This window comes from Manihot esculenta, chromosome 4 (assembly GCF_001659605.2).
Source record: "Manihot esculenta cultivar AM560-2 chromosome 4, M.esculenta_v8, whole genome shotgun sequence".
NCBI classification, from domain to species: Eukaryota; Viridiplantae; Streptophyta; class Magnoliopsida; order Malpighiales; family Euphorbiaceae; genus Manihot; species Manihot esculenta.
Genome location: NC_035164.2, coordinates 1,452,069 through 1,479,489, shown reverse-complemented (window position 1 = coordinate 1,479,489; position 27,421 = coordinate 1,452,069). Strand labels below are relative to the sequence as shown.

At 33.2% G+C, this 27,421-nt stretch overlaps 2 protein-coding genes across 11 annotated transcripts; both read right to left on the bottom strand.

The window, feature by feature from the left end:
• Window positions 1–12,115: 12,115 nt before the first annotated feature.
• On the bottom strand, window positions 12,116–13,687 carry LOC110613924 (agmatine coumaroyltransferase-2). The gene has a single exon (XM_021755344.2). It carries the CDS (start codon window positions 13,633–13,635, stop codon window positions 12,313–12,315), a length of 1,323 nt encoding a protein of 440 aa, XP_021611036.1. The 5' UTR covers window positions 13,636–13,687; the 3' UTR covers window positions 12,116–12,312.
• A 4,081-nt stretch (window positions 13,688–17,768) lies between these two features.
• LOC110613887 (magnesium transporter MRS2-11, chloroplastic) lies at window positions 17,769–26,493 on the bottom strand. 10 transcript variants are annotated; one of them, XR_006350506.1, is made up of 16 exons: window positions 26,067–26,492; window positions 25,223–25,295; window positions 24,936–25,006; window positions 24,158–24,243; window positions 23,933–24,023; window positions 22,661–22,729; window positions 21,777–21,857; window positions 21,527–21,692; window positions 21,387–21,432; window positions 20,353–20,433; window positions 19,666–19,748; window positions 19,225–19,268; window positions 19,000–19,115; window positions 18,864–18,925; window positions 18,625–18,788; window positions 17,769–18,453 (listed from the first exon to the last, which is right to left on the bottom strand). XR_006350506.1 is itself a non-coding variant. In XM_043956076.1 (14 exons), the coding sequence occupies exons 1-13, from the start codon at window positions 26,421–26,423 to the stop codon at window positions 19,020–19,022; spliced, it is 1,344 nt and encodes a 447-aa protein (XP_043812011.1). In that variant the 5' UTR covers window positions 26,424–26,492; the 3' UTR covers window positions 18,463–18,788; window positions 19,000–19,019. The 10 variants fall into 10 exon arrangements, 2 of the variants coding, with proteins under 2 accessions (XP_043812011.1, XP_043812012.1); XR_006350500.1 differs by having other exon boundaries at window positions 18,885–18,925; XR_006350507.1 differs by having other exon boundaries at window positions 18,864–18,915.
• Window positions 26,494–27,421: the final 928 nt, after the last annotated feature.

Here is a 27,421-nt window from a genome sequence, read left to right as displayed (position 1 = left end):
AGGTGTACCCCTCTTGTCTCCTCTGAAGACAACCTCAGACCCATCCTGACCTCTGAACCTGACTACCTTGTCCCTGCAGTCCAAGGTAGCACCATGGGTAGATAACCAGTCCATCCCTAGAATAACGTCAAAATCTGTCAAGTCTAGAACCACAAGGTCGGCGGACATGCATCTTCCCTCAACAAACACAGGACTACACTGGCAGACTGACTCTGCCACTGATGGATCACACTTGGGTCCACTGACCCAGAGAGGACACTCTAACTCAGAGATCATCAACCCTAACCTCTGGACGGCTCTCGGTGTAACAAAAGAATGAGATGCACCAGGGTCCATCAAGGCATACACATCTGAACAACCAATGACTAAATTACCTGCCACCACGGTGTTAGATGCATTTGCCTCCTGCTGAGTCATTGTGAAGATCCGTGCTGGAGCTTATGGACCTTCACCTCTAAAACCCGCTGAAGAAGAGGCTGCCCCTCTCCCTCTGCCTCTGCCACTGGCCTAAGTCATGGCTGGAGCTGCTGGCTGCGCTACACTGCCTGAAGCTGTCTGCTGGGACTGTGCCATCGGGGCTGCTCTTGGACAATCTCGAGACATATGCCCCTCCTGACCACATCTGTAACAGGCCGTCGTCCCAAACCAACATACTCCTCTGTGTGGCTTACCACACCTTGCACAAACTGCATTATCAGCACCAGAGCTTGAGCCACTCCCTAGTCCCAGACTGGACTTAACCTTGTTCCAAAACTTGTTCTTCTTTGGCTTCTTGGTGGTACTGCTCCACCTCTTGCTGCCTGAAGCTGCTGCACTAAAAGAAGAAGAGCCTGGGGTCTTAGAACCAGAAGGCTGTGCCACTGACTGTTTAACTGTTCCCTGAACGATGGCACTGGCCTCCATTTTTCGGGCCATATCCACTATGGCATGGAAGCTCTCCCTATCTGCTGACTGGATCAAGGAGGAATATCTGGAGTGGAGTTTCATGATATACCTCCTTGACTTTTTCTGATCCGTGTCAAGGCTTTGCCCTGAAAAAGGCAACAGCTCCAAAAATCTGTCTGTGAACTCCTCTACACCCATCTCATCAGTTTGCCTCAACTGCTCAAACTCAATCATTTTTAGCTCCCTCGAGCTATCGGGGAAAGCCCATCCCGCAAACTCGTTTGCAAACTCTTCCCAAGACATGCTATCCACTTTCGGGTTCACATAATTCTTGAACCACTCTCGTGCCTTCTTGCACTTAAGTGTGAACCCAGCCATCTGAATAGCTCTACTATCGTCAGCCCCAATCTCATCTGTGATCACCTTGACCCTCTCCAGATACACAAACGGGTCATCCCCTTTTTCATACTGGGGAGCACCCAACTTCATATAGTCGGTCATCTTGACCTTGCTCCCACTGGCTGAGCTAGGTCTAGGAGGTTGGGTAACTGGGGCTGCTGGTTCTGCTGGAGGAGGAGGTGCAGCATCCCCTGGGGTAGGGTTTGCTGGATTTGGATAATAAGGTGGAGGTGGATACATTGAGTACTGTGAATATGGTGGGTAGTAGGGTGGGTATGGCATCTGTGTGGGATAAGGGCTAAAGCTGTGGTAGTCCGATGTGCCTCCCATCGAATACCCAGGGTTTTGTGAGAAGGGTGGGTAGTAAGGTGGCTGAACAAATCCCGAGGCCTGAGTGCCTCCTTGGGATTCTCCCATTCCTTCTTCTGACATACTGACTCCCAAACTGCCATCCCTCCTCTGCTCTACATCCATATCATCCCCCATGTCCGCGGACGCTCCTCCCTGAACTGTTCCTCTGACTGATCTGCTTCTTCCCAGATCCAAAGACCTTCTAAGGTCTCTTACTGCTCTATCTCTGTTAGACCTACTAGACATTGCCCTAGGCAATGTTGGAGGACGGGCGCTCGTGCCCTCATCCTCAGGTGGTACTCCAGTCAATCTTGCTGATCGACGAGTTCCTCTCATCCTGTTTTCTGAAAAACAGTACACATCACATAAACATTAGCATCATATGGTTCATGTGGGCACACATGAACCCGCATCACACATCATAGCATATCACATCATCATGTAAGACAGGACTCCACATCCTATCCTAGTGGACATGACCTTTCCTACTGTGCTTGACCTTCTATAACATCTATGAGCCTGATACTCTAGGTCCGACTATATGAACCTAAGGCTTTGATACCATTCTGTAACGACCCGAAAATCGGACCGCTACCGGCGCTAGGATCCAGATCGGCTTAAGGCCGCCGGGACCCGTAGCAAGCCTGACATAGAACCTGTAAACCTGTTCAATCCCATACATGATCAACAATCATACATAAAAATTAAAACTTTTCTTTTCATCATTCCTCATACACCAAACTCAACCTGTGCATGCACTAACATAATCATAAACTTGACCCCTCAGTGGGATCTCATCAATGCCCCAATGGGCGATACATCATGAGTTGAGTTGGTTAAACATAAACATCAATAGACATTAAGATCATGTATCAACAAGGGATTACAATACTCATAGGGTCAAGCACAACTATAACCTCAATATACCTCATTACATAACATACTGAAATCTCTTACATTACATCATAGTACAATTGTCATGTCCACAATCTAACTTATTACATAAACATACTTCAAAACTCTGGCTAACCTCCTGGTCTACCCTGTACTTGCACATCTGGGGTTAGGGGAGAGGGGTGAGCTACAAAGCCTAGTGAGCATAATAGTAAAACATTTAAAACATATGATAACATGAAATGCATCACATCACAGCTAATCACATCAAGGATGAATTTGTCACCAATAGTCCCCTACATGGACCAACTGTGCCAGGGGCGTAGAATGGGCCTCACTGGTCTTTCTCTTACATAACATAACATAACATGGTCCAACTGTGCCAGGGGCGTAGAATGGGCCTCACTGGTCTTTCTCTTACATAGTGCTAGGGGCGTAGAATGGGCCTCACTGGTCTTCCGTACCGTATCATCATCATCATAGCATAGGGGGACTAATGGATCATTCAACATCCATCCACATCATCAAACATAATATGCAATGCAACATATTCGTGAGTCTAATGCAACACCCTATTATCTCATGGCATTCATGATGCGTGAATCATGCTAAACTGATTTATTTATTTAAAAGCATAAGAGTTATTCCACTCACCTCTGGCTAGCTCTGACACTGACTGAAGCAGCTGACTCACTGCTGGGGTCCTTGGTTCCTCGGGTCCAAACCTACACAGGTAGACTCAAATGAGGGACCAACATACTAGAACATAACTCTAACAACATCCCCCAAAAACCCCCCTAAAACATCACAAAACATCCATGCAAAACATGCAAAGAAAGGCTGGACAGGGCACTTTCGGCTGCAGGTTCGGCGGCCGAAAGTCCCTCCAGAGCCGAAAGTCAGGCAGGTTCGGCGGCACCTTCGGCGGCCGAAACTCCTAGACAGAGGCGAAACTCATGCATGTTCGGCGGCACTTTCGGCGGCCGAAACTCCCAGACAGAGACGAAAGTCTCCTTTCGGGGGCAAGCTTCGGCAGCCGAAGGCTGCCTCCACAAGAGGGTTCGGCGGCCGAAAGCCCCTTCGGCTGCCGAACCTGGTTTCTCCCAAATGGTAGAAACTGGGTTCAAACATGCACAAAAGCCCCAAACTCATACCATCATGCATTTAGCTCAACCAAAACATGCATACAAACTCCTAGGGGTCTCAAACTACCTTAAACCCCAACTACAACACACATACACAAGCATTTGCAAGCCACATTGTTCATGAACATACATTTATACCCATAAACATAACTTTAACCTAAACATGCATTCTACCCCCATGAACTTCATAAAACTTACTTAAAACATAATATAAGCTAGAGATCGACTCTAACCTCTTGAAGATCGAGAGTAGAGGCGACCAAACTTGGAGTTGGGAGAGATTTGAGTTCTTGAACCTCAAAGCTCCAAAACTTTGCTCAAAAGCTCAAATCTTCAAAACAGAGTTAAAACAAGTGAAAAACTTGAAAGATTTAGAGGAAAAACATCAAAGATCGATGAGGGGCGGCGGAAAGCTCACCTTGGCCGAAAATGGGGAAAAACTCGCCCGTTTTCGGCTAAGGGACCCTTTTATAGTGGCTGGCCAGGCCACGTTCGGGGGCCGAATGTGCCTCCGCATGCATGCCATGTTCGGTGGCCGAACTTGAGGTTCGGCAGCCGAACCTGGACTTCCCTCACTCATGCTTTCGGGGGCCTAACGTCCCTCCAAAACGCATGCATGTTCGGCGGCCGAACTTGACTTTCGGCGGCCGAACCTAGGTTTTCCTCCAAGGACTTTTCATGCAAAAACTCATTTAATTTTCATTCAAAATCATCAAAAACCTTAAAACATCTCATGAAAACATGGTTTTACCCTTCTAGAGGTCTCCGACATCCGAGATTCCACCGGACGGTAGGAATTTCGATACCGGAGTCTAGCCGGGTATTACAGCGCCGGTAGCGGTCCGATTTTCGGGTCGTTACACTCTTCATATGTTAATCCTGGTTTTCATACTCATCTAGAAAACATTTACAAAAAACAAACCATGTATACAAAAGGGATTTACAAAACATATGGGTCAAGCACACTACTATGCGCTATACAATACTAAAACATCTCTTTACAATATTACATGTCCACACTATGCTATTATACAACTCTTTACTCTTTATGTACTCTGTTGAACTCCCCCTGTACTCTAATCCTGTAAGACTGGGGTTAAGGGAGAGGGGTAAGCTATACTAGCCCCGTGAGTAGAACAATAAAAACATGTTAATAAACATGCTCTCATGAAATGCATCACAGCACAAGTAATCACATACCGGACGGATTGAATAAAAAATCTCTCTGTGCCCGGCCCGCGAAGGAGCTCCTCAGGACTTTATTATACAATCAATAGTACAAAAGTACTCTGTGCCCGGCCCTCTCGGGGCTCCTCAGGACTTTACTGTGCCCGGCCCTCAATGGGGCTCCTCAGGACTTTACTGGGAGGGCTAATGAAACCAACTCTATGTCCGTCCGCAAATACAATAATTAATGCAATGCATATATTAGTGAATTCTAATGCAATCAACCTATGGCATAATCATGGTGCATGAAACATGCTAAAAGCATTTGATTTCTCAATTAAAAGGATTAAGTTTAGTTCCAATCACCTCTGGCTCAGTCTGTACTGACTCTGAAAACTCTGAAGCAGCTAACACTACTGATCTCTTCGGTTTCTCTGGTCCGTTCCTACACAGGTGGACACAACTGAGAGACCAAACTAACTCAAGAACATCTCTATAAAACTCTCCAAAAACCCCCCTAAAACATCCTAAAATAATCAAGGAAAACATACAAAAGAAGGCTGGACAGGGCACTTTCGGCGGCAGGTTCGGCGGCCGAAAGTCCCTCCAGAGCCGAAACTCAGGCATTTTCGGCGGCACCTTCGGCTGCCGAAAGTCCTTTCCCGAGACGAAAGTCCCCAACCTTCGGCGGCATCTTTGGCGGCACATTCGGCGGCCGAAAATCCCTCCAGAGCCGAAAGTCCAAACTTTCGGGGGCGAGCTTAGGCAGCCGAAACCACCTCCTTAGCATGTTCGGCGGCCGAACCTTCCTTCGGCGGCCGAAACTGGGTTCTCCAGTAAGGCAGAACCCTGCTCTGCCTCATGCAAACTTCTCCAAACTTTCACATACATGCAACCAACAACTTAACAACAAACATATACCCAAGTATATGCACAAAGGGGTCCAAAACTACCTTAAACCCATCAAACATCACAACTCAACACATAAACATGCTTTCACCAACAATCAACCAAAAATCCTACTTAACCTAATCATGCATCTCTACCCATAAAACTCCATAAAACCTTCATAAAACATGAAAGAAGGTATGGATCTACACTTACCTCTTGAAGATCGAGAGGATAGGTGATCCTAACGTGGAGATATGAAGCAACTCTCTCACAAAGTCTCCAAGTTTTAAAACTTTGATTTTTAGCTCAAAAGCTTCAAAACAACATGAAAACTCATCAAAACTTTGAAAGATTTTAAGAAAACATGAAGATCACCCAAGGAAGATCATGGTTTCACCTATGTCCGTGGAAATGGAAAGAAAAATCTTATCCATTTACCGACCTATGACCTTTTATAGGTGGCTGGCCAGACCACCTTCGGCGGCCAAATGTGATTCCAAAGCCATGCATGTTCGTCGGCCGAACATCACTTTCGGCGGCCGAACCTGGCTTTTCCTCTTTAGTGCTTTTCTTTCACAAACTCATTTTCTTGACACTTAGAACTTTTAAACATATTAAAACACTTTAGAAAAACATAGCTCTTACCCTTCTAGAGGGTTCCGACATCCGAGATTCCACCGCACAGTAGAATTTCGATGCCAGACTCGAGCCGGGTATTACAACTTAAGTGTTGGGTCACCAAAACAGAGAGACAGAAATGTTAATTATATTAAATCTCATGGACTAAAAAATAATTTTCCCTCTCTTAAACACAACTTTTAAATTTGTATTTGACAAACGTGGTCTAATTCTGTATTCTATGTCCAGGAAAGATAAGACTGCAGACATGACTTGATCTCCACGTGACAGTTTACAAGTAAAATAATAAATTCTTTTCTAGGAAAGATAGACATCACTAATACAATATTCAAATAATCACTTCCCCATAAAATGTGATCGATTCTCACATTTCTTAAACACAACTTTTAAATTTAAATTATTTATTATTTTCTTCAGGACTTGTCACTCAATTTCTATTAATTTAATAGGAATTTTTTAATTCATAAATTATAAAATAGGTATATTTTATTGTTAAAAAATATACTATTTAGTTGGAAAAAAAATTTATTAATTAATTTTTTAATTTTCAAAAATATATTTAAATATTTTTTATTAAGTAATTTTTTCTATTATTTTTAATTTTTAATTATTGTATTATTTAATCCTATATTATAAAAAAAATCATCGGTGAATCTTTTAATTTTATAAAAAATCAAAGATTTTATAATATTTATTGTTTAAAATTTTTAATTAATAAATTTTTTAAATTATTAAAAACTTTTAAATATATTTTTTAAAATTAAAATACTGATTAATAAATTTTTAAGACTAAATAATAATTTTCGAGTTACAATGCGATTGAGGTGAAAAAACGGACAGTTTGATATATTTTACAATTTGGTTGAAAGACAAAAGTAGTACAGATTTCTTTCACGAATAATCACTTTCAAGGCTTAGAAATTCACAATTAATAAAATTTTAATTCATCGATTACAGCTTTGTTTTGAATTAAAGCCGTCGGTTGTACATTTAAAAATTTAAATTTATTGATAAAAATTTCAAATATAATATTATATCTTATAAGTAGTGGGTTATTTTATTATGAGAAGGCAAAAGTAATTTCACAAAAATTTTAAGTATATATTTGGTATAATAATTATATTTAAAATATTTTAATATTACGGGAAGGATAAAATTGTTCTCCCAATTTTAACGAAAAAAAAAAAGTTTATGAAAAAATTTTTTATCCCTTCTGATTATTTCTTTTTCAACTTATTCCTTTCGATTCTGCGATTTAAATCATTATTAAAATTAATAATAAAAAATTTACATGAAACAATTAATTTTAAAATTTATAATTAAATTTAATTTTGACTGTTGATATCACATAAAAATTTATGATAACTTTTCATAATGAAAATTTTAAGATGTACTACCTTTAAACGTGCTAGGAGAATCGCCGTAAAATTCTATCATTTAAAGAATTAATTTTATATTTTAATTATTTTTAAAAATATTTTTATAATTTTATATATTAAAATTTTTTCTATTATTAATAATTTTTTTTAACTATTAAAAATTTACTTTTTAATTTTTAAAAAATTTTAATAAAATTTTTATCTTTAATTTATTTTTTTTCTTATATTGTCTGGTATCTAATCAGGGATATCAAAAACTATAAAGTAGATTTTATTATTATAAAAATTAATATACAACATTAGGAATAATGTTGTTAATGGTATATATATAGTTGGCCTACGCCAAAACCTTAGTGGTTGGTGAATTGTTCTCTGAAGCCTAAAGGTAGGGTAGGGTGTAGAACCTAATTAACTATTTGTCAAATGAGGGCTTTCTCTATATTCTTTTAAGGAAAAAAAAAAAAATCCGTGGAGTGACGTGGAAAGATAATATGATGAAATATTATTTTGATATTAATTAAATTACATATTTAATGAATAAAATAATATATTTTTATATTTTATTAATATTTGCAAATTACATGCCTTAACATAAGTTATGTCGTGCACCATGTTTCTCAGTTTCTTCATGCTTCTCGTGAGCCATATTGGACAATTTGGTCTTGAATTTATCTAATAATCACGTTCATATTTAACGAGGCTTGTATTATGGATTATCTATTAAATAATATTTTTTATTAAAATATTAAATTATCCTATAAAAATCAAATTGATTTAATCAAAACGGATTAGCCGGTGAAACATATTTTTCTCGGCCTAACTTGCCATACGCATTCAAATAATCACTTCCCTAGAAAATTCACACATTTCATAAACACAACTTTTGTATTTAAATTATTTATTATTTTCTTGAGGACTTGTCTCTCAAATTCTTCAATATTTTAATAGGAAATTATTTTTTAATTCATAAATTATAAAATAGCATAATTTGGTATATTTTACAATTTGGTTGAAAGACAACAACAGGACAGTTTGATATATTTTAGGGCACCACAGTTTACTCTCTATTATTTTAATATATAATAAATAATATCATTTTTAAAATTTCATTTTGTTAACCAAATGATTTTTCAAATAAAATTTATTCTTGCCTATAATAATTTAATTTTTTGTGTTTAATTTCATATTAATTTAGAATAAAATTAATGTATTTTTATAATAGTTTTAGACATTTTTTTTAGAGTTAATTTTTAAGATAAATTAAATTTAATTCAAATTTAATATAATCTCTGGATTAATATTAAATTTTTCATAAAATATTTCACACTTCATTATAATTCTAGAAATTAGACTTATATCAATTTGGAATAGAGGCAAATGTTAAGCATTTTTTTTCCTTGATTTAATTTTTAAAGTGAGTTAGATTAGGGGTGAATGTTCGGTCGGTTCGGTTTAAAACTGAATCGAACCGAATAAACTGAAAATCAAAATTTTAGTATTTATAAAAATCAAATCAAATTGATTTTGATTCGAAATCAAACTGAACTGATCTAATTCAGTTCAATTCGATTTGGTTTGATCGGTTTGAATTTTTTATATTTTAATTTTTTATATTTTATTTTTAATATTTTAAAATTTAATTGAAATATTTTAACTTTAATATGATCTAATCTCTATATTATTGAAAATAATATACTATTATTATTAATCGGTTCGATTTGATTTTTTAATTTTTTTTATCAAAATTGAATTAAATTAAAATAACTGAAATTTTTAAAATTAAAAACCAATCCAAACTGAAATAAATAAAAAACTGAATCATATTTTTAAATTAATTTAGTTCAGTCAATTTTTTCAATTTAAACCGAATGTTGTTCCGTTAGACTAATTGAGCCGTACTCTAAATTTAATATTTTAAATTTTACTTATTTTAATTTTAATAATTTATAATAATTTAATATTATAGTGTTAATATTAATAATAATTTAATTTTTTTAATTTGAGTTTTTAATTAAAAATTAAGTAACTGATTATTTTATTAATAGAATAAAATTTTAATTAAAAATTAAATTATTTATTATTTAAAAACTAGCAACTAAATTATAAATTTTAGTAAATTTTGAAAACTATACCGTGAATTACCCCATATTTTACAATTTGGTTGAAAGATAAAAGATACAGGACAGTTTGACGAATACTCTCTTTCAAGACTTAGAAATTCACAATTAAAAATATTTTAATTTATCGATTACAGCTTTGTTTTGAATTAAAGCTGTCGGTGGCAAAATTAAAATTTTAAATTTATCGATAATAATTTCAAATATAATATTATATCTTAAAAGTATTGGGTTATTTTATTGTGGAAAGAAAAACAGTAATTTCACAAAAATTTTAAAAGTATATATTTTGTACAATAATTATATTTAAAATATTTTAATATTACAGAAAAGATAATATTTTTCTCTCAATTTTAACAATAAAAAATTAAACATTAAAAAATAAACTTATACTTTCTTATAATTTCCTTTTTTTTACTTATTTCTTTCCGTTTTAATATTTAAATTGCTATAATAAATATTAAAAATTAATAATAATTGATGGCTATTCAATTTTTTACACTCTGAGACGACATCAGATCCGATAAAAGAATACAATGTCACAAACAAGTAGATTAGTCCAACTTCACATGAAGAGCATACCCATTTATTTCGCATCCCGATCAGTACACACGCTAGAAAGAATTAAATGACTGTTTGACATAAACAGACGCTCTAACTCGTCTGTACATACAGACCAGAGTGATAAAGAATGTTATTAGAGGATAAAAGGAAAAAGGATAAAGGGAGAGACGTAATCCTTTCTGATTAAGCCGACAATCACACTCTAAACTCTATTTTCTGAATTTTAAAACATCAATAATAAAGTTATATAGTCATAATAATAAATAAATAAAATTATATAGCCATATTAATTTTATTATTTTAAAAATAAATAAATTATTATTTTATAAATAAATATAATTTTAATAAATATTAAATTATTATTATTAATTTATAACTAAATAATAATTTTTAAATGCTACTTTAAATACATTTTTATAGTAATAATTGTTGGATCAAATAGATAATAAAATCAATTTAATTAAAAAAATTATACTAACAAAAAAAATCTAGAAAAAAAAACCTAAATCAAACAAATAGCAAAGCTAAAGAAAGCGGTCAAAAGACGTAACTTTTATATATATATATATATATATATACAGAAAAAGTTAACATCCAAATCAAATTTGACCTTAAGACGAGGAGACATGGTTCCATGCAAAGTGTGACTACTCCAAATATATACATTATTAACACAATGTCTAAAATCCTCATACCTAATTTCATTATATTTTAATTAATTAATTAATTATTTATTTATTTATTTACAAGCTGACTTCATCAACCTCATACTATAATAATATATAACTAGTTTCAACCAGTAATTTTAAATTCAAATCATGACAATATATTTAAAAGAATGTTTTGTGTCTTTTAGTGAATATGTCAGACTCAATCTAACTTAATCAAATTAATATAATTTAAATATTAAAAGGTAATTTATATTAACGTATTTGAAATTTAATAAAATTCATAGAATAATGTGGTCATTTCCTAAATAAAATGTACATATTATAATATATATTATTCAATAATCAAAATACTCTTCTAAGTGGAATTTTTTTATAATAAAAAATTATTTTTATTCATTATTTTAATGATAAAAAATTAAAAAATTACTATTTTAATTTTATTTTTCTTAAAAATTAACTTTTTTACCTTAATGTTTATACTTATATATTATAATTATAGTCCGTCTAAATTAATTTTTATAAGTATATAAAATTTTACACTTAAAATTGATTTTAATACTTACCATCATAATTGCAATCCGTCTAAATTGATTTTTATATTATAAAATTTTTATATTTATAGAATATTAATTTTTATATTTTAAAAATTAAAATTATTTACTATAATAATAAATAAAAATAATGAATAAAAATCTATCTTTAAAATTAAAAGAGTAATCTCTCAATTTATTACTAAAATAATAAAAAAAAACTTTTATTATAAAAAATATTAACCACTTAAAAGGACAACTAATCAATAATCAACTCATATCTTTTATAAATGATTATTTTATTAAACAGAAATTAAATTTAATAATTTATTTATTATTAAGAATTTAATAAATAACTATTTTATAGATTTTATAATTTGTTATCTTAAATTACTTAATTATCAAATAATTCAAAAAATATATATAAATATATTCAGTTCCCAATCCCGACAACACGTCACCAATTGCGTATAGTTTATTTATGATCTCTTATATTGATTGGTTATCAAATTTCAAAGTTTTTTACTTGAAAATTTTCCATGCAAATATAATTAAATCTCTTTATATGATATCTCCTGAAAGCAGTTGTTCTGACAAGCAGGTAAATGGTCCACCTTCAAGAAAAATACATGACAAACAACTATTAAAGAACTTCTTATAACAATGGAAAAGATAAATACTTAGTCCAATGAATAGATAATTTCCTTGAAGCTTGCCAAATTTTCCTGGAAAAGAGGTACGAAGGCGTCTATGCTTCCATCTCCAATGAACGAAGGTAGGAGAAACATCATTCCTTCCGTTGGAAAATAAGATGGCATAAATATATATGGACTTCCTCCTCCAAAATCCAAATCATAAAATGGAAACCTTAGCCAACTATCAACTTCTAAATTAGGGCATAGCACCGTTTTGTTCATCTCTGCCGTGGGTACTAGGTCTTCTTCCTTCTCCACCTTGTGGGTAGCGAAGTCGATGAATGATTTGAAGTAGTTGTTGTTTACCTTTGCTACAGCTTCATGAATGAGCTTGGCTGCATAAGGTAATGGCTCTCGCAGTAGGTCTTTAACCCTGGAAGTTGGAAATGCCCATAGCACCAAGTTTCCAAAGTACTCATTGGATACTCTTGGATTCATTCGCATGCGTCCATTCACAGAGATTCTCACATGTGTTGTCTCGAATCCACCGAGCCCTCGAGCCCTTGTTACAGCTCTCCATAGGTGAGCAACCAAGCTCTCAAAAGTACTGTAAGGCTTGTTCTGCAGATTATTTAATGGTGGAGAAGCTCTAGCCTTGAGCTTGGACAGAAAATCCAATGTGAAATGGACTTTATGGACTATAATATCATCCACAAAGTTGTCATCATATTTATTTGGACAATCTTTGAGGAGACCTTTAGTTTTGAACTCAACTCCCCTGTGTTCAAACTCAAAATGAGGAGGTTTTCGAGGGATGAAAATGGTTCGATCATGAAGAGGAATTGGGCTCATATCAACTCCACGACTAGCTTTGCCCCATGCAACCAAGAAATTGCTAGTGGAATGACCATCAGCTACCAAGTGATGAGCTGTGAAGCCAACCACTAATGAGCCACAAGTGAACCTTGTGAGTTGAACTTGCACAAGCTCCTCCACATCCTTCAAGCTAGGGTGAAGGCTAAGCAAAAAAGGAGATGGCTTCAAGGGCATGAGTTGATCAAGCTTGCCATCCACAGATGCTTCAACTAGTTTAACCCCTTTGTCATTGAGAAAAATGACAGGATTACCTTTCTCATCTTCCCCTAGCCGTCCAGCCCATTCTCTATACTCTGATAAGGCCCTTTGGAGACCAAGCTCAATGGTTGCATTTTTTGGTGTCGGTGGACGATAGGCATAGATAACTGCGATGTGGGTGTTATATGTGACCTTATCAAAGACACTCAGAGGGATACAGTGAGAGGTTGGAGGAGGGCAATTGCCTTCATAGATTGGCTGAACAGTTCTTGTGCTCTCAATTCTCACCTTCATGGTTTTTGGTATTTGGTTTTTTCTTTGGGTAGGCTAATATTGGCTATGTAGTTTTTTTTTTTTTAGCATATCTACTGAGGCAGCGCTCACCTCCTTATATAGTGAAGTGTTGGCCTATGCCAAAACCTTGGTGGTTGGTGAATTGTTCTCTAAAGTCTAAAAAAATGGTGTAGAAGCTAATTAAGCATTTGCCAAACGAGGAGTACTTATTCCATATTCTTTTCTAGTAAAGATAGAGTGTAGACATGACTTGGGCTCCACGTATCAGAGAAGAATTATTACAAGTCAAAGATTAATTCAGTACAATAGAACAATGGATCTAAAGTTAGGTACCCATGTCTGGAACTTTGTGATGAAAGATTGACGATGGCCAGGTCATCTCTTACGTATTAGGAATACATTTGTTGACTTAAAAATGAATAAATATTAATAAACTATAATTAATCTGTTGACATAATTATTTTTTTATTTTTGAAGAAAAAAATATATTCTGTTACAACAACTTTTTGATAATACTTTTGCTCATCATAAAAGACCGAAAAAAAAAATCCCTTAATAATCATGAGCAAATTTAACCATGTGAACTCATTTAGATCTAATTTTTCATGACGGTGTTTTATATATATATATATATATATGATTTAAAATTTGATAGTATTTCACATGTTTAGATTAGCCTAGGAGTATCTTTCTCCACCTAGAAATTTCACTATATGATTATTGATTAAATATTAAAAATTAGATCATATAGTATTGATAATCGATTTGAGAAATATAATTAATATTATAATAAAATCACTATATATATAACTGTTATATATAACCACCGATAGTTAACTGCTTATATATGTTACGTTTTATTTGTTATTCGAGTTCTAAGCTATCTATTATTTTTAAATGTTTAATATCAAATTTTATAAAAAAAAAAAGAAATTTAATATCGAGTCTTAAAATGAATAATTTATTACTTTTCTCCCTTAAATGAAGTTTTGTCTAAATACTCGATTAATGTATTTTATTTAGTTAAATAGGAATATGATGTAATTCTAATCAAATTTGGAATGTTTGTATTTAAAAATAATAATTAATTAAATGCATTTTTAAGTATTTCCTTAATATTTAATATGAAGACATCGGCTAATAATATTTTTAGATTCTTAATTAATTTAATCCTTACGAATTTTGGATAATGCTTCCATCTCACTTCAATTATTTGATTTATTAGGGTTATGATGTCATGATTTTGCTGCATGACTATAAGGAATTTGTTCACCACTATTCAATTAATTAATTAATCAAAAAGCTTAATTTCATTATGAAAATCGTGTGCTAGAAATTTCTGTGTTGGTTGCCCTTCCTCCGCTTTTGACGGTGAAATTACGTTTTGCGGCTATGGTTATTTTCTTGTTTTACTGTTTTAGGATTTTTGGTTTTTGGTTTGATTTATTGGATTTTGTTTTAATTTTTTGAATTGTTTTCTGAGAAAGGTTTAATTACACATTTGAATCAATTTATATATCTTTGCCCTTTTGGATTTTAATACAATTTTACAGATTAAAAAAAAAAAAAAGTGATACAAAACCGTTTGGTACTAAATTAATTTAAATAGTCGTAGTAATTTTAACATAAAAAATTTTTCCATTTAATTTAATTCATGAAATATGAAACTTCTTTTTTCTAAATCTAGCATTTTTTTTTCTAGATAGTATGAGTAATGAAACTCATGAAATTAATATTTTTCTAGCTTTAAAATCTTTTTTTTTAATTTAAATAGTCTGATATATTAAATTAATAATTTATATTTTCTTAATTTTAAAATCTATTTTTTAAATTTAAATAATCTATTATAAGAAACTCATTTGTTCAATCAATTCTCTTAACTAGTTTCCAACAAAGTAATATAGAGAAAAAAAATAAGTAAAATAATGCTCTTTCACTTAATAAAATAGGGTTTTGAGAAATTACCAAAATACCCCTAAAAAGTATAGAAATTTCAGGGGTTAATACCCCTTCGGTTTCTACGTAGATACACCGTAATCATAACGGAGAGCTGGCGATTTAATCACAGGATGAAATAAAACTTAAAAGCTTAATTTGCATAATTAGAAAAAAAAAATAATCAAAAGATTATTTGATGGTAAGCAAGGGTCAAGAAAATGATATGAGAGGCGGCATTCAGAGATTGCCAGAAAGCTCTTCCTATCTAAGCCAGATTGAACCTTTACCAGTTAGATTTTTGGATTTTTAGATTTTGTGGTGGAAATATTAAGACATCATTTTCATATTAATTTAATTTATTAATTACAATATCCATAATCATCAAAAAGTCCAATTTTAAGTAAACCCCATTTATCAAATTGTTGAAAAAATACATGCAGTTGCTGTTGCCAGCCAACCACATCTTTTAAAAATTTCTCCCTTATGGTTGACTTCATAATTAAAATTATAATACTAATAATATGGGATACTTTGTTGTTAGAAGAGGCTGACCTTTGATGCATTATTGATATGATATGTGAAGAAAATATTCAGAGGGTTAGTAACCAAACTCTATCCCTACAAGACAAAAAGAGTCGTTCAAAATTTAATAATGATTTGTAAAATGCCACTTGATTTAGGAAATATAATGTCGGTTTGGTATTAGAATATTTGTTATATGTACCAGAAAAATATATTATACTGTAATAAAAATGGACTTTCCTCCACTGCTAACTCTACATCTAATTGGATTACAGCTTTAAAATTCTCCCCTTTATTCGGTTTAAGCATAAATTTAGAGAGGCCAATTGGATTATATATGCCCTTGCGAAATTAGGCAGCCATTGAACCGGGGATTCGTTGCTTGGGTTTGATTTTTTTTTTTCTTTTCCGCCGATTGAATTGTTTTCTTTGTATCTACTTGCTTTTGTTTTTATAATATATCTTCAGTTCCATACCTGGGAGCCTGTCCTGATGATGGTGTAAATGAAATCATATTAAGTTTTTCTTGGTTTTTAATAATAATATTTTTGCTTATAAAAAGAATTATTATACTTAGTGGATATCCATAATTCTTCTGATTTTTTTAGTAGTTAATTTGGTACATGCCCAAGCTCCATTTCTTGTTTTTTTCTATTAAAATATTGTAGACATAATCCTGTTGTCAACAAATCCCACTGATTAGGATTCATGTTGGCTATAAATTTCATAATTTAGGCTTAATTGATGCTTATATTAGACTTTTAATCAATAATTAATTAAATATTTTGTTCTGTATATTTTCTTGTCTTGAGAATCTTTTTATTGTACACAAGTCAATCTATATACAGTGAATAAAGCAATATTCTCTTTTTCATTTTATTTTTAGTTCATTTTAATATGATATCATAGCTTGCAATTCTGTACGGCTTATAAATCAATTTAGATTTTATTTTGATCTTTGAATAAACCAATTATTGCTAAAATTATTGGCTTAATCACAAGTTATTCAATCCATTCAAACTATATTCAATTGGACTAATTACACTTTTTAGTTCAAAATGTGTGTAATTCCCTTAAAAGCCGAAAACAATGGTGTTATAATTATTGCTTGCACGGACGATTAGAGCTCTACGAAATGGTGCATCACTGCTTGCTCCGACGGTTAGAGATCTCGGAATGGAAGCCCTTGGCTAAAAGGAGAGAGGTCACCAATATTTTCTTAGCAAGCACTGGAAGATCTAATAAGAGACTATGAATGCCATGCCCATCAAGCATATGATATTGTGAAGCCATTTTTTCTCTAATTGCATGTCTCAACAATTATTGCTATTGATTATGAAGACACTTTAGATATATTACTAATAATATTACGCCCTCCAAATTTTATTAACACAGAATAATAAGCATTATGCCTTAGCACTCAAATCCATTGGTCACCCTTTTTAATTATAACTCTAATTTAACACTAATCTAAATAGATGTTTTCTATTATTTATTAACTTTTCGTTTGTAAGGAAAGTTCAATGTTTTCTATTATTTATCAACTTTTCGTTTGTAAAGAAAGTTAAGAGTCCACCTTAGTCCACTACTACTACAAGACCCATCAACAACAAACTCACGTACTGCAGAAACAAGCCAGAGTCCATTCACTGTGAAACCGATTAAAGTTGGGCTTAAGGCGCAATTACACACCTATATTAAGAAAATTAGAAACTAAGAAAAAATTTGATGGACATGTTGAGGTAAAGGGATGAATTTTCTACAATAGAGTAAATTGTAGGAAAAGAAGAAATATACACGCGTACGTTAATACATGAGAGGATCATCAAGCTTCATTATGTTGATGATACAGGCTGTACGGTGACTTAGACTGATTAGTCTCAATTGTTCCTCTCCTAAACAACATGAGAAAACAATTGTCTGTAGCTTCGAAAGTTCAAAGAATTCAACGCCATACTGAATCAGCAATAGATGAGATAAAGATCAGTAAATATTATTTTCGAGTTCTTGGGAGATAACCTGAAGGAAACCAAGGCTGATCCTGAAATACCTGGACCTGAAGGTTTTAATTCTGACATAAATCTATCAAAGATTCTCTCGATGAACAATCAAATATTTTGGTGGTTAAAAGATGAATCAGGAAAGCGTCAAGACAACAAGAATGCTTATCAAGGGGCAGTCGTTCCACAAGGCAAGAGCTGTTGGGTGCAGTTGATCTAAAGTGCAAATTGGTTGATCTTGGAAATGCTTGTTGGACATGCAAACAAAATAAGGATCCGTTGCTGCAGCAATATTAGAAATGTATCTTCGTCATGATCAAAATATTAACTCAGTGCCTTGCAACCTGATATTCAATAGCTGCGCAAATTCGGCACTGAACTATAAGGAATAGCATTTTCGTCTCATTGATCATTTGAAAGAGAAGGTGTTTCATTTCCCTAAGATCTCATTCAAATGTAAGAGCTGATAAATCACAGCCAGTACTAAAAGTTTCTTTATTACATTTCATATTACAAAATGCTAACATACCTCTAAAGAGCAAGTTTTTTTCCACTGCCACAACGGCAAACCCTTTCCATCAAGAATACACGGAACCTCATTCCGCTCCCAACAAAAGATTGTAATATATATGGTTCCTTGTACAAGTGGTCAATCATAACTAGTTGGCCAAGTATGCCAACCTTTGAAATCACCTGTAAAGTAAACACACAACATTAGGTTTTTTATTACCATCATTAAAACTTCATTTCAGGTTTCATGGACTAAACTTTGTGTAAAGATTTATAAACCTCCAATAATTGGTAATTCTTCACTAATGAGCTGGATCTCCCTGGGAATATCTTTAATTAGTAGAATTGCAAATGGATGCTAGTAGAGAAGATAACCGGGAAAAAGGGAAATTACCTAACTGAAGATTTGCTAAATTACAATATTTTCCTAGCCCTGAGATACAAGTACACTATAAAAAATGCCACAACAGCACCGACAAGTATCCCAGCTGTTGTCAGCCAAAAGGCAAACTGCAAGAGAAAAAAGAAAGGTTACGTTATCATGAATTGCTTTCAGTATAATTCAACAGCTGCGGAAATGCTTAAACATGCAGACGTCTAAACTTTTGGATGGGCATACCACGTGCTCCTCAAGATAGGACTTCAAGTTCATGCCAAAAATACCTGCAACCAGGAAACAATTACTCAAATGAACGACCCATGAACAGATTCTTCACACAACAATTTTGCAGATCATTGCAAGCCGTAGAAGTGATAGAATAAATCACTGTTTAATTAACATGGAACCTGAAACATGAGCAATAGTCTAAGTAATATGAAATTTCTGTCGTTGTTATATAATTTTTTATTCAAAAAATAAATTACGATGCACCAAATTTTTTGAGATTTGTAATTCTGAAAGTAACCATAGAACAGAATGGCCTATGTTCATTCTTCTGAGTAAACAATTCAACAGTCAAAACTAGTGTGTTGTGAAATACATAAACCCAAAGAATGGCTTTCACAAGATATTCATATACAATATGAAAGACATTAACTTCACATCTTGCAAAGGACACACCTGCAACTAGGGCACCGACTGCCACACAAAATGTCCCAACCTGGAGAAGTAACTCCACTCTGCTTACTTCAAGTCTCCGAGAGCTGATAAAGAAAAAGCAGTTTCAAAGACAACAGCAAGATGAACAATGAACTCCAAATCATTATGCACTGTTGAAAACCATCACCACCATTGCCAGGGTACGGCCATGGCTTTTTCTTGTCTTCCCTCTTCCCCCCTACCCCACGCCTCTATGGTAAGGAACTAAGAATGAGCCAAGTTTCCCCAATCTACAATTCTTTTCAACAGAAAATTTTAAGTTACCATGTCATGGAATTTACATTTACTAATGAAGAGTTAAGGATATGGTAGGTAGTTTAAATGCAATTATTTTTACTTTGTCACATGAAAATATAAAATGAGCAAATTTTAGAAACTGTCAAAAGTTGTGTTTGATACAAAGCAATTCTCTGGTTTGATTTTAGTCAATTGAAAATAGAGATGCTTTTTACACTCCCCACCGAGATTTCTGACCTTAACTAATCATGTGCAGGGCTTCATTTGCCATTTCCATGTATCTTAGCACAATATAAGATAGCTTACTGTTGTACTGACTACTGAGCATGGGATTGTAACATATTTGGCAGAAATACTAGTCCTAAGAAAAGGACAAATATTTACGATAGCTTCCAGAATCCAAAGGCCAACCTTAGATTGACAGCAATTGAATCTTCCATTTCTTTTGCAGAATCAAGAAGTCGTTCTGCCTGACCATAACAAGATTCACATCTGCAAAAGGAATAAGATGATGCCAGGATGCAGAATATGTAACATGAACAGAACACCTGTTATTTTACAATGCATATCAGCTTACTAAAGCTTATACAAGCTCCTTCACTTTTCTTCATTTTCTTTCTCGGTGGGCCAACACTTTTTGTATTTTTTTTTTCTGGCTCCTTTCAGTACTGGGTGAAACTTAACTGACAATAAAGTTTAGGGTGAATTACTAAATGCCCTGTCAGATTAGACAATTTCTAGTGGGTCCTTGCTGCTTCTAAAGTTGAACTAAAATAATCACGATCAAGTGTTTTCCCTATCAATAAGAGATTTGCTTATAAGTTATAACAGAAAATTTTAGAACACTGGCTAGCATCAATGGCGAAATTTCAAAGTGATGTTCATAAATTATGTCCTGCCATTCCCCCCTCCCAAAGCCCTAACCAACCAACAATATAGAATAAAAAGAAAAGCTCTCCCTCTGGATGATCCAATACTTTGCTACAAACTCTAATACCATGTTACCAAAATTCCATTCCCATCAACACATTTTCAGGGGTTTATAATCATTCAACTGATCCTATCCAGATTTTTATATCAAGTCATTGCAGAGAAAATTTTTATTCATTAAAAATGCACAGCATATAACAATGGAAATATTGACATGCATACTCCATATGCACAGATAAGGCAACAATATTGATTCACAATTAAAATATAAGATGATATCAACCAAAATTTAAATTGGTTTCTCAAACTCTCCCTTATTTCTTTTATTTTTATTACTAGTCAGAGTTAATAACCTTATGAACTCTTGATGGCATAACACTAAACTGCATCTCATCATAAGAAAAGTAAAGAGATGGATTACAGACCACCTAATATTACATTGCCTGCAAATCATAAATAAGAAGACTGCCTAATTATATATACTTTAAAAGCCTAGAAATAGAAGCAGGAATAACCTTTGAAGGTAATTTTCCAAAAGCATCTCAATTTCTTCTTCTTCCTCTGTGAATAAAGATATAGAACACATGAGAAAACTACACTAAACTGTAAGATTACTTATGCAACTAGAATACATGGGCTCCTATATATGGCTTACCCTCAGCAATCTGCTTTTCTAAGGGAACAGAGCATTCCACATTATCATTTCCCTTTACAAGAGTGCAGTTTCTTCCCATTATACATATAAGGCGTATTTCATGCGGATCCTCCAAAAGATCAAGCAACATTTGTCTAAGAGCTCCCGCCCTTGAACCTAATTCAACCTTCGACATGCAAGTGAAATGTTAAGATCAAATACCATCCTACTATCATGACAGATATGTGATTTCAAGTCAAGTGTGTTATACCAATGTTTGCTTGCTGATACGGAGTTCCTCTAAAATGTCAGCAGTTAACCTGTTGGGTAAAACTTCAAGAAGAGCTTGAACCTGAAGCCTCATAAAAGCACTTAATCATAATGGTAGAAAACATCTGAGGAAGGCCATAATCCGGACTTCAAATCCAAGAGCATGTACCATTAAATTACATAAAACATCAATCTGATCATCAAATTTTATTAAGAGAAGGGAGCAATTTTTTGCCTATGACTAAGGTAATAAGGTAAACAATGTGCAACTTGATGGAAGCAACACCGATACTCTAGGTATTATCCTAGGCTAGGGCATATGAACTTAAAGACATATAGAATTCATTTGTTTGTAAATCCAAACAAATGGCTGGGAAATGTATTGCACTAATTTTGATTCTGAAAATATTAAATAATGGGAGAGTATATGGAATGGGGGTTTTAGAAAGAGAATTCAACTTTGAAATAAGAAACAAGACAGAGTAATTTTCAGTAAATCATTGAAAAAAGAACTCTTTTCAAATATTGAGACATTTGTATCTGTAGAAAAATAATTACTTTGCTCTTTTGAAACCCTGAAAGGTCTTATGTTATTCTCTATTAGATCTGGTAAACAATGAAGATTAGAGCTATCCCAATTCTCCCTTTTCATCTCAGCTAATACCTAATGATTTCTGTAAAAATATAACATACTGCACCATCAGGCATTGGAACACTATCAGCCATCTAGATCTAGCACATTAAACAAACCCTGGCAATTTTCAATAATTTGAAGGTCAAGACAATAATAAGAGTACTACAAGTTAAAGAACTGTTCCATAACCAAATATGAAACAGAAAAAAGAAACAAAATACAAAGGAGACTCACTATGTTCCCATACTCACACGAGGTTCAACAGTCATTAGTCTCTGCTCCAATCGTTGTACTCGTGAAAGCAATGCTGCTTCAACAACCTGAAAGTTTAACAACAAAGCCCAATGCAAAACCATGGATACTTGAGAAAATATGATAAGTGAAATATTGTGATGAACTGGTAGAAAATTAAATGCCCACATAATTGCAAGCTCTAATCCATTTTCAAGTAGAATGTACATGGTTGTTAACCCCATAGTCATTGGTGTTCCACTGACGCTCTAATTGGTTCACATGGAAGTAACAACGGTGACTAATGACAGCTGGTGGAGCCTATGGAGTATGGAGTATGGAATTCAAAGACGGTCAATGGACTAGTAGGTATGTGCTTATGTTTTCTCTCTTGTATTATTTCCCTTTTTATAAGTTTATAGAAGTTTGAAAAAAGCCGTCATTTTGAAAATAGAAAGTTGTTTCTTGATAATGGCTAAATATCACTGCCCATTGAAAACCTTTTCTTTTAGTCAATTTATCTGAAGGCTTTGTTTGGAATAATTCATTTTGCAAGAAAATAATTCAAATGAATTCTCATAAAACCATGCATAATCTCAATGTTTTTAAAATGAAAATCTTTTAAGTCAAAAGAATTGAATTCTTTCATTGCTAAACAAGAGAAATAATTCTTAATTTCTCTATCAAAAGATTCTCAAAGACAAATTTAGCTGGAGTTGTTTTATCCAAGAAATGACTATATATCAGGAGGGCATTTTTCTGCATTATAATTTACAAAGTTGCTCAGTTCTGATCCTCATCCTCTATATCCATTGTACTTTTGAGCCAGAGATTCTTTTTCATGAAAAGGGAGCCAATTACAGTTTCTCGTTTCATTTTGTCTAGCTATTGAGAAAAGTATTTTCTAGAAACTACTCAATAGATCCTTGAAGGCATGAATACGTCTCCCATAACATGATTGCAACATCTTCTCTAATCCACTGTTCTTCAATCTCTTGTTTTCCCAGAGCCGTGTATGTATGTGGAGCGTATAAATAATTTTCATACAGCTTTTTTCTCTTTCACATATAATGTAATACATCAATTCTTTGGTTGATTAAAAGATTGGCAGAGACATGTGTACTCAAAGAAAGTTCTTTCCATTGGGCTATTAGGACATATATAACAACTGGCTCACTAATAAAAACCCATAGCTTTTTATAAATTAAAGCATAAAACCGGAAAAAATGCATTCATATAATCATCCTCATGCTTCAGCAAATAAAATAAGAAATGCAGAATACCCCACTGACCTCAAGCTCAAATGGCATGCAGGGCCCTCCATTGACATTTCTGGGATTTAATCGAGGTAACAACGTATCTATAAAAGCTTTTCCTCCTTTACTAAAATGTATTAGCCCAAAAAAAAAAGTCATCTTCCATTGTCAGGTCAATTTAGAACAAGGTAAATTAATAAAATTAGAAAAGAGGATGAGGTGGAGAAGATAAGTTGCCCTACTCTAGAAGAAAAATATTACCAGTTATAGTCAAATATAAGGACACGCTCTTGCATCGCTATCGCTCGTAAAGAGCCCAGATTTAGCAATATAGCATGCTCACGAACCTAGAAGGGTATCCCAATCAGTTAACCAGAACAAGTAGAAGAATATCAATATCAGATTTGGACATAATATTCAAAATGAAAATTCTAAAAAGTTCAAGCAGAACTGCAGAAACACACAAGCTTCATCCTTTGGTAAGTTTGATGTTCATTAATTTGCAGTTTTCCTTTTAATAATCTAGGACGGACTCTCCTTTTTTTGCAATTTCTTCTGTCTCCAATCATGTGTAGTGGTGTCCTCTTTTTATTACCAAAAATTTTAGAAAAAAAAAGAAGGAGAAGAAGAACTTTCCTTCTAATATCTAGATGGTCCTTTTCTCATTTTTCCTCTTCCTTAATCATATGTGTATTAGGTGTTCTATTCTTATTACTAAAAAATTGAAAGAAGAAGAAGAATAACATTTGAATACCTCCTCAGTATGTGAAATTACAAATCTGGAAAGTTTGAGCATGTAACAATGTGAAGACACAATGCAAAAGTAAAATGCAATCATCTCCAATACTAGTCAAATCAATCAAATGCAAATCTGAAAATTGCAATCAAGCTAATTTGACACCTTCTCAATTAGTAGAAAACTTTATTAAAAGGTAGACACCTAACACATGCATGCTAGAGAGAAGCCTCTCCAAAAAATAGATCCAAATCATCAAATAAAAAGAATAACAAAATAGAACCATAGGAGCAGACAAAGTACCACTAAAGAGGGCATTGAATTTGTCAAAAACAATGATGGATCAACACTCCGGATATCTCGTGGGCGAAGACCTGAACTCACAAGAGGAGAGAGCCCACATCATTGTACGAGAAAAATGAAAAATGTCAGCTACTCCATCAAAAAATAAAATGCCAACATAATCATAAAATGTTGAAAACATGTTGTTAATTTCACAGAGGAAAACTAAGGGATTCTAGAAATCATACAAAAATAATATTACTGTTAACTGGGAAGAAAATCTGCTGTTTTCTGAATGGTTTACATACCACTTGTCTTCAATAATCGGCGTCTGCTTATTTTCCTTGTAGATACCATCCCATTTGACTTTACTTCTACAACCTGTACAGGGAAGCAAAATTCGTGCAGGAAATAACACCAATTGTTGAGTAATGGCAACAGAAAAGCATGAAAAGTTTCCAAGTGCAGCTGAAAATTTTTAAGAATAATTGATAAACAACGAAAAGCTTCAACCAAATTGAATTTTCAAACTTTTCCCTGTAAATTCCATTCTAAAGATGTCTGCATGTGTTGAGAACCTTCTACACCACCACCACCACATCGCTGTGTTTTTTTTAGTACTGCTGTTATATTGACCTTGTATATCTACAGAATAAAAAACAAAGCCAATTCCCTACACTCTTCCCTAATGCATACGAAAATGGCACTAGCTTTAACCTCACATCTTCCATCCTAATCGTGCAGCTGTAACGAGTACAGTAATTTCTACTACAGAATCAAAGAAGAAAATATATTTGTGAAATAACTAATTGTTCTTTGGTTGCCTGTCGATTATCCTACAACCAATCCTGTCGATTATCCTACAACCAAATCAAGTCAATTGACATCAAGGCGAGATAATACCGAGAAAATAAAGGAAAATCGATTCAATAAGTGAAAAAAAAAAAATGCAGATTTAGCACTTCGCCTGATAATTAACTGTAATAGTCTTCTTCTTCCTGTTTGTTTTGTCAACCAATATAGTAACTGCGTATTCACTTACAAGTGCCACTAAAAATTGCATTCTTTAATCGCTTAAAAAACAAATAAGTAGCCAGAATTATAAATAATCAATAAAATTTACAGGAAAAAAAATAAGGCAAGGAAATAAACCTCATAGACCGGCTCGCGAATCCCAAGCGAGAGAGAATCACCATAAGAAATGGGAGCAATTCTCTCTCGCTGGGGTTGTTGAACTTTGGCGTCCTCTCGCGCTGCATCTCTATCATCACCACCATCATCAGATACCAAAGTCTCCGAATCACTCCAACGATCCTCTTCAGTAGACGACTTCGTCAGGCACCTAACTCTCGAAGATACCTTGAAGGCGATTGGAACCACCGGAATCTTAGTCTTGTGGACGGAAATTGGAGAAGGAGATTGACATGGAGACGGATAGAAGAGGAGATAATCAGGTCCTGGAGATGAAGTGTGAACTGGAAATTGAAGAAGATGAGGAGACAGTGCCATTGTGAGTTCTGGTCATGGAAGGTAGGCGAGAGAGTAGGCGCTTTTACAGTGGAAGCTGTTGATATGAAAATGGTGACAGTTACTTATTTGTGGCTTGGATTAGTTTCACCGTTTTTTGGCTTTTCCACGTGTAATTTTCAATTCTAAGGAAGGTGGACCCGCCCTACGTATGCTGATGGTTTAGTGAGTTTCAATGGTTAACACCTGGCTTAAACTTTGTGGCTTCATGTCTATTCCTTCTAATGGGGGAGCATCGATTGATTTAATTGGCTATGATTCTAAAAGTTACAAAAATAATAAAAATAAAATGAAATAAAGGGATTGAATTTTAAATTTATTAATTAATAAATTTCATAAAGTCACTCCCTTTATTATATATATATAATTTCACTATATGTCGGACAAATATTATAATTATTTTTTTTTAATTTAACATTTAAAAGTTACCGAGAGTGTATTATGGATTATTATCGTATAATGGAGCTATATAGTAAAATTTTAATGTATGTAATTCTCGGTCACTCAAATTTTATTTATAAAAAAAAATTTATTTATTATAATAATTAATATTCAAAATTATAAAAAATTCACTTCTTTATGTTAAATTGAATCTTTTACATTATCATTAAAAACATTATACAGTAAATTTACATTACATTTATAATCACAAATAACACTGTACAGGAAATATATATTACGTTTATAATTATAAATATTTTATTTATTAATTCATACTAATTAAATTTTTTAAAAAATTATTAATTAATTTTATCTATTACCTTAAAAGATTAATTTTAATTATCATAAAATTTTAAAATATATATATAATAAATAATTTTTAAAATTATAAAATGAAACTTTATTATAATAAATATTTTTATTATTAAAAAATAATATTGCATTATATGAGAACTTAAATTTTAAATAATAATAAAATTTAATTAATTTAAATTTTATATTAATTTTATTTGATTTTTAAGTAAAAATATAGAAATTTA

Excerpts from the sequence above, each read along its gene's own strand:
- LOC110613924 (XM_021755344.2), bottom strand. The coding sequence starts at position 13,635 with ATGAAGGTGAGAATTGAGAGCACAAGAACTGTTCAGCCAATCTATGAA.
- LOC110613887 (XM_043956076.1), bottom strand. The coding sequence starts at position 26,423 with ATGGCACTGTCTCCTCATCTTCTTCAATTTCCAGTTCACACTTCATCT. Across the intron at positions 21,693-21,776 it reads GTATCAGCAAGCAAACATTG|GTTGAATTAGGTTCAAGGGC; the intron begins GTATAACACACT and ends TGCATGTCGAAG. Across the intron at positions 19,749-20,352 it reads TCAATTGCTGTCAATCTAAG|CTCTCGGAGACTTGAAGTAA; the intron begins GTTGGCCTTTGG and ends TTTCTTTATCAG.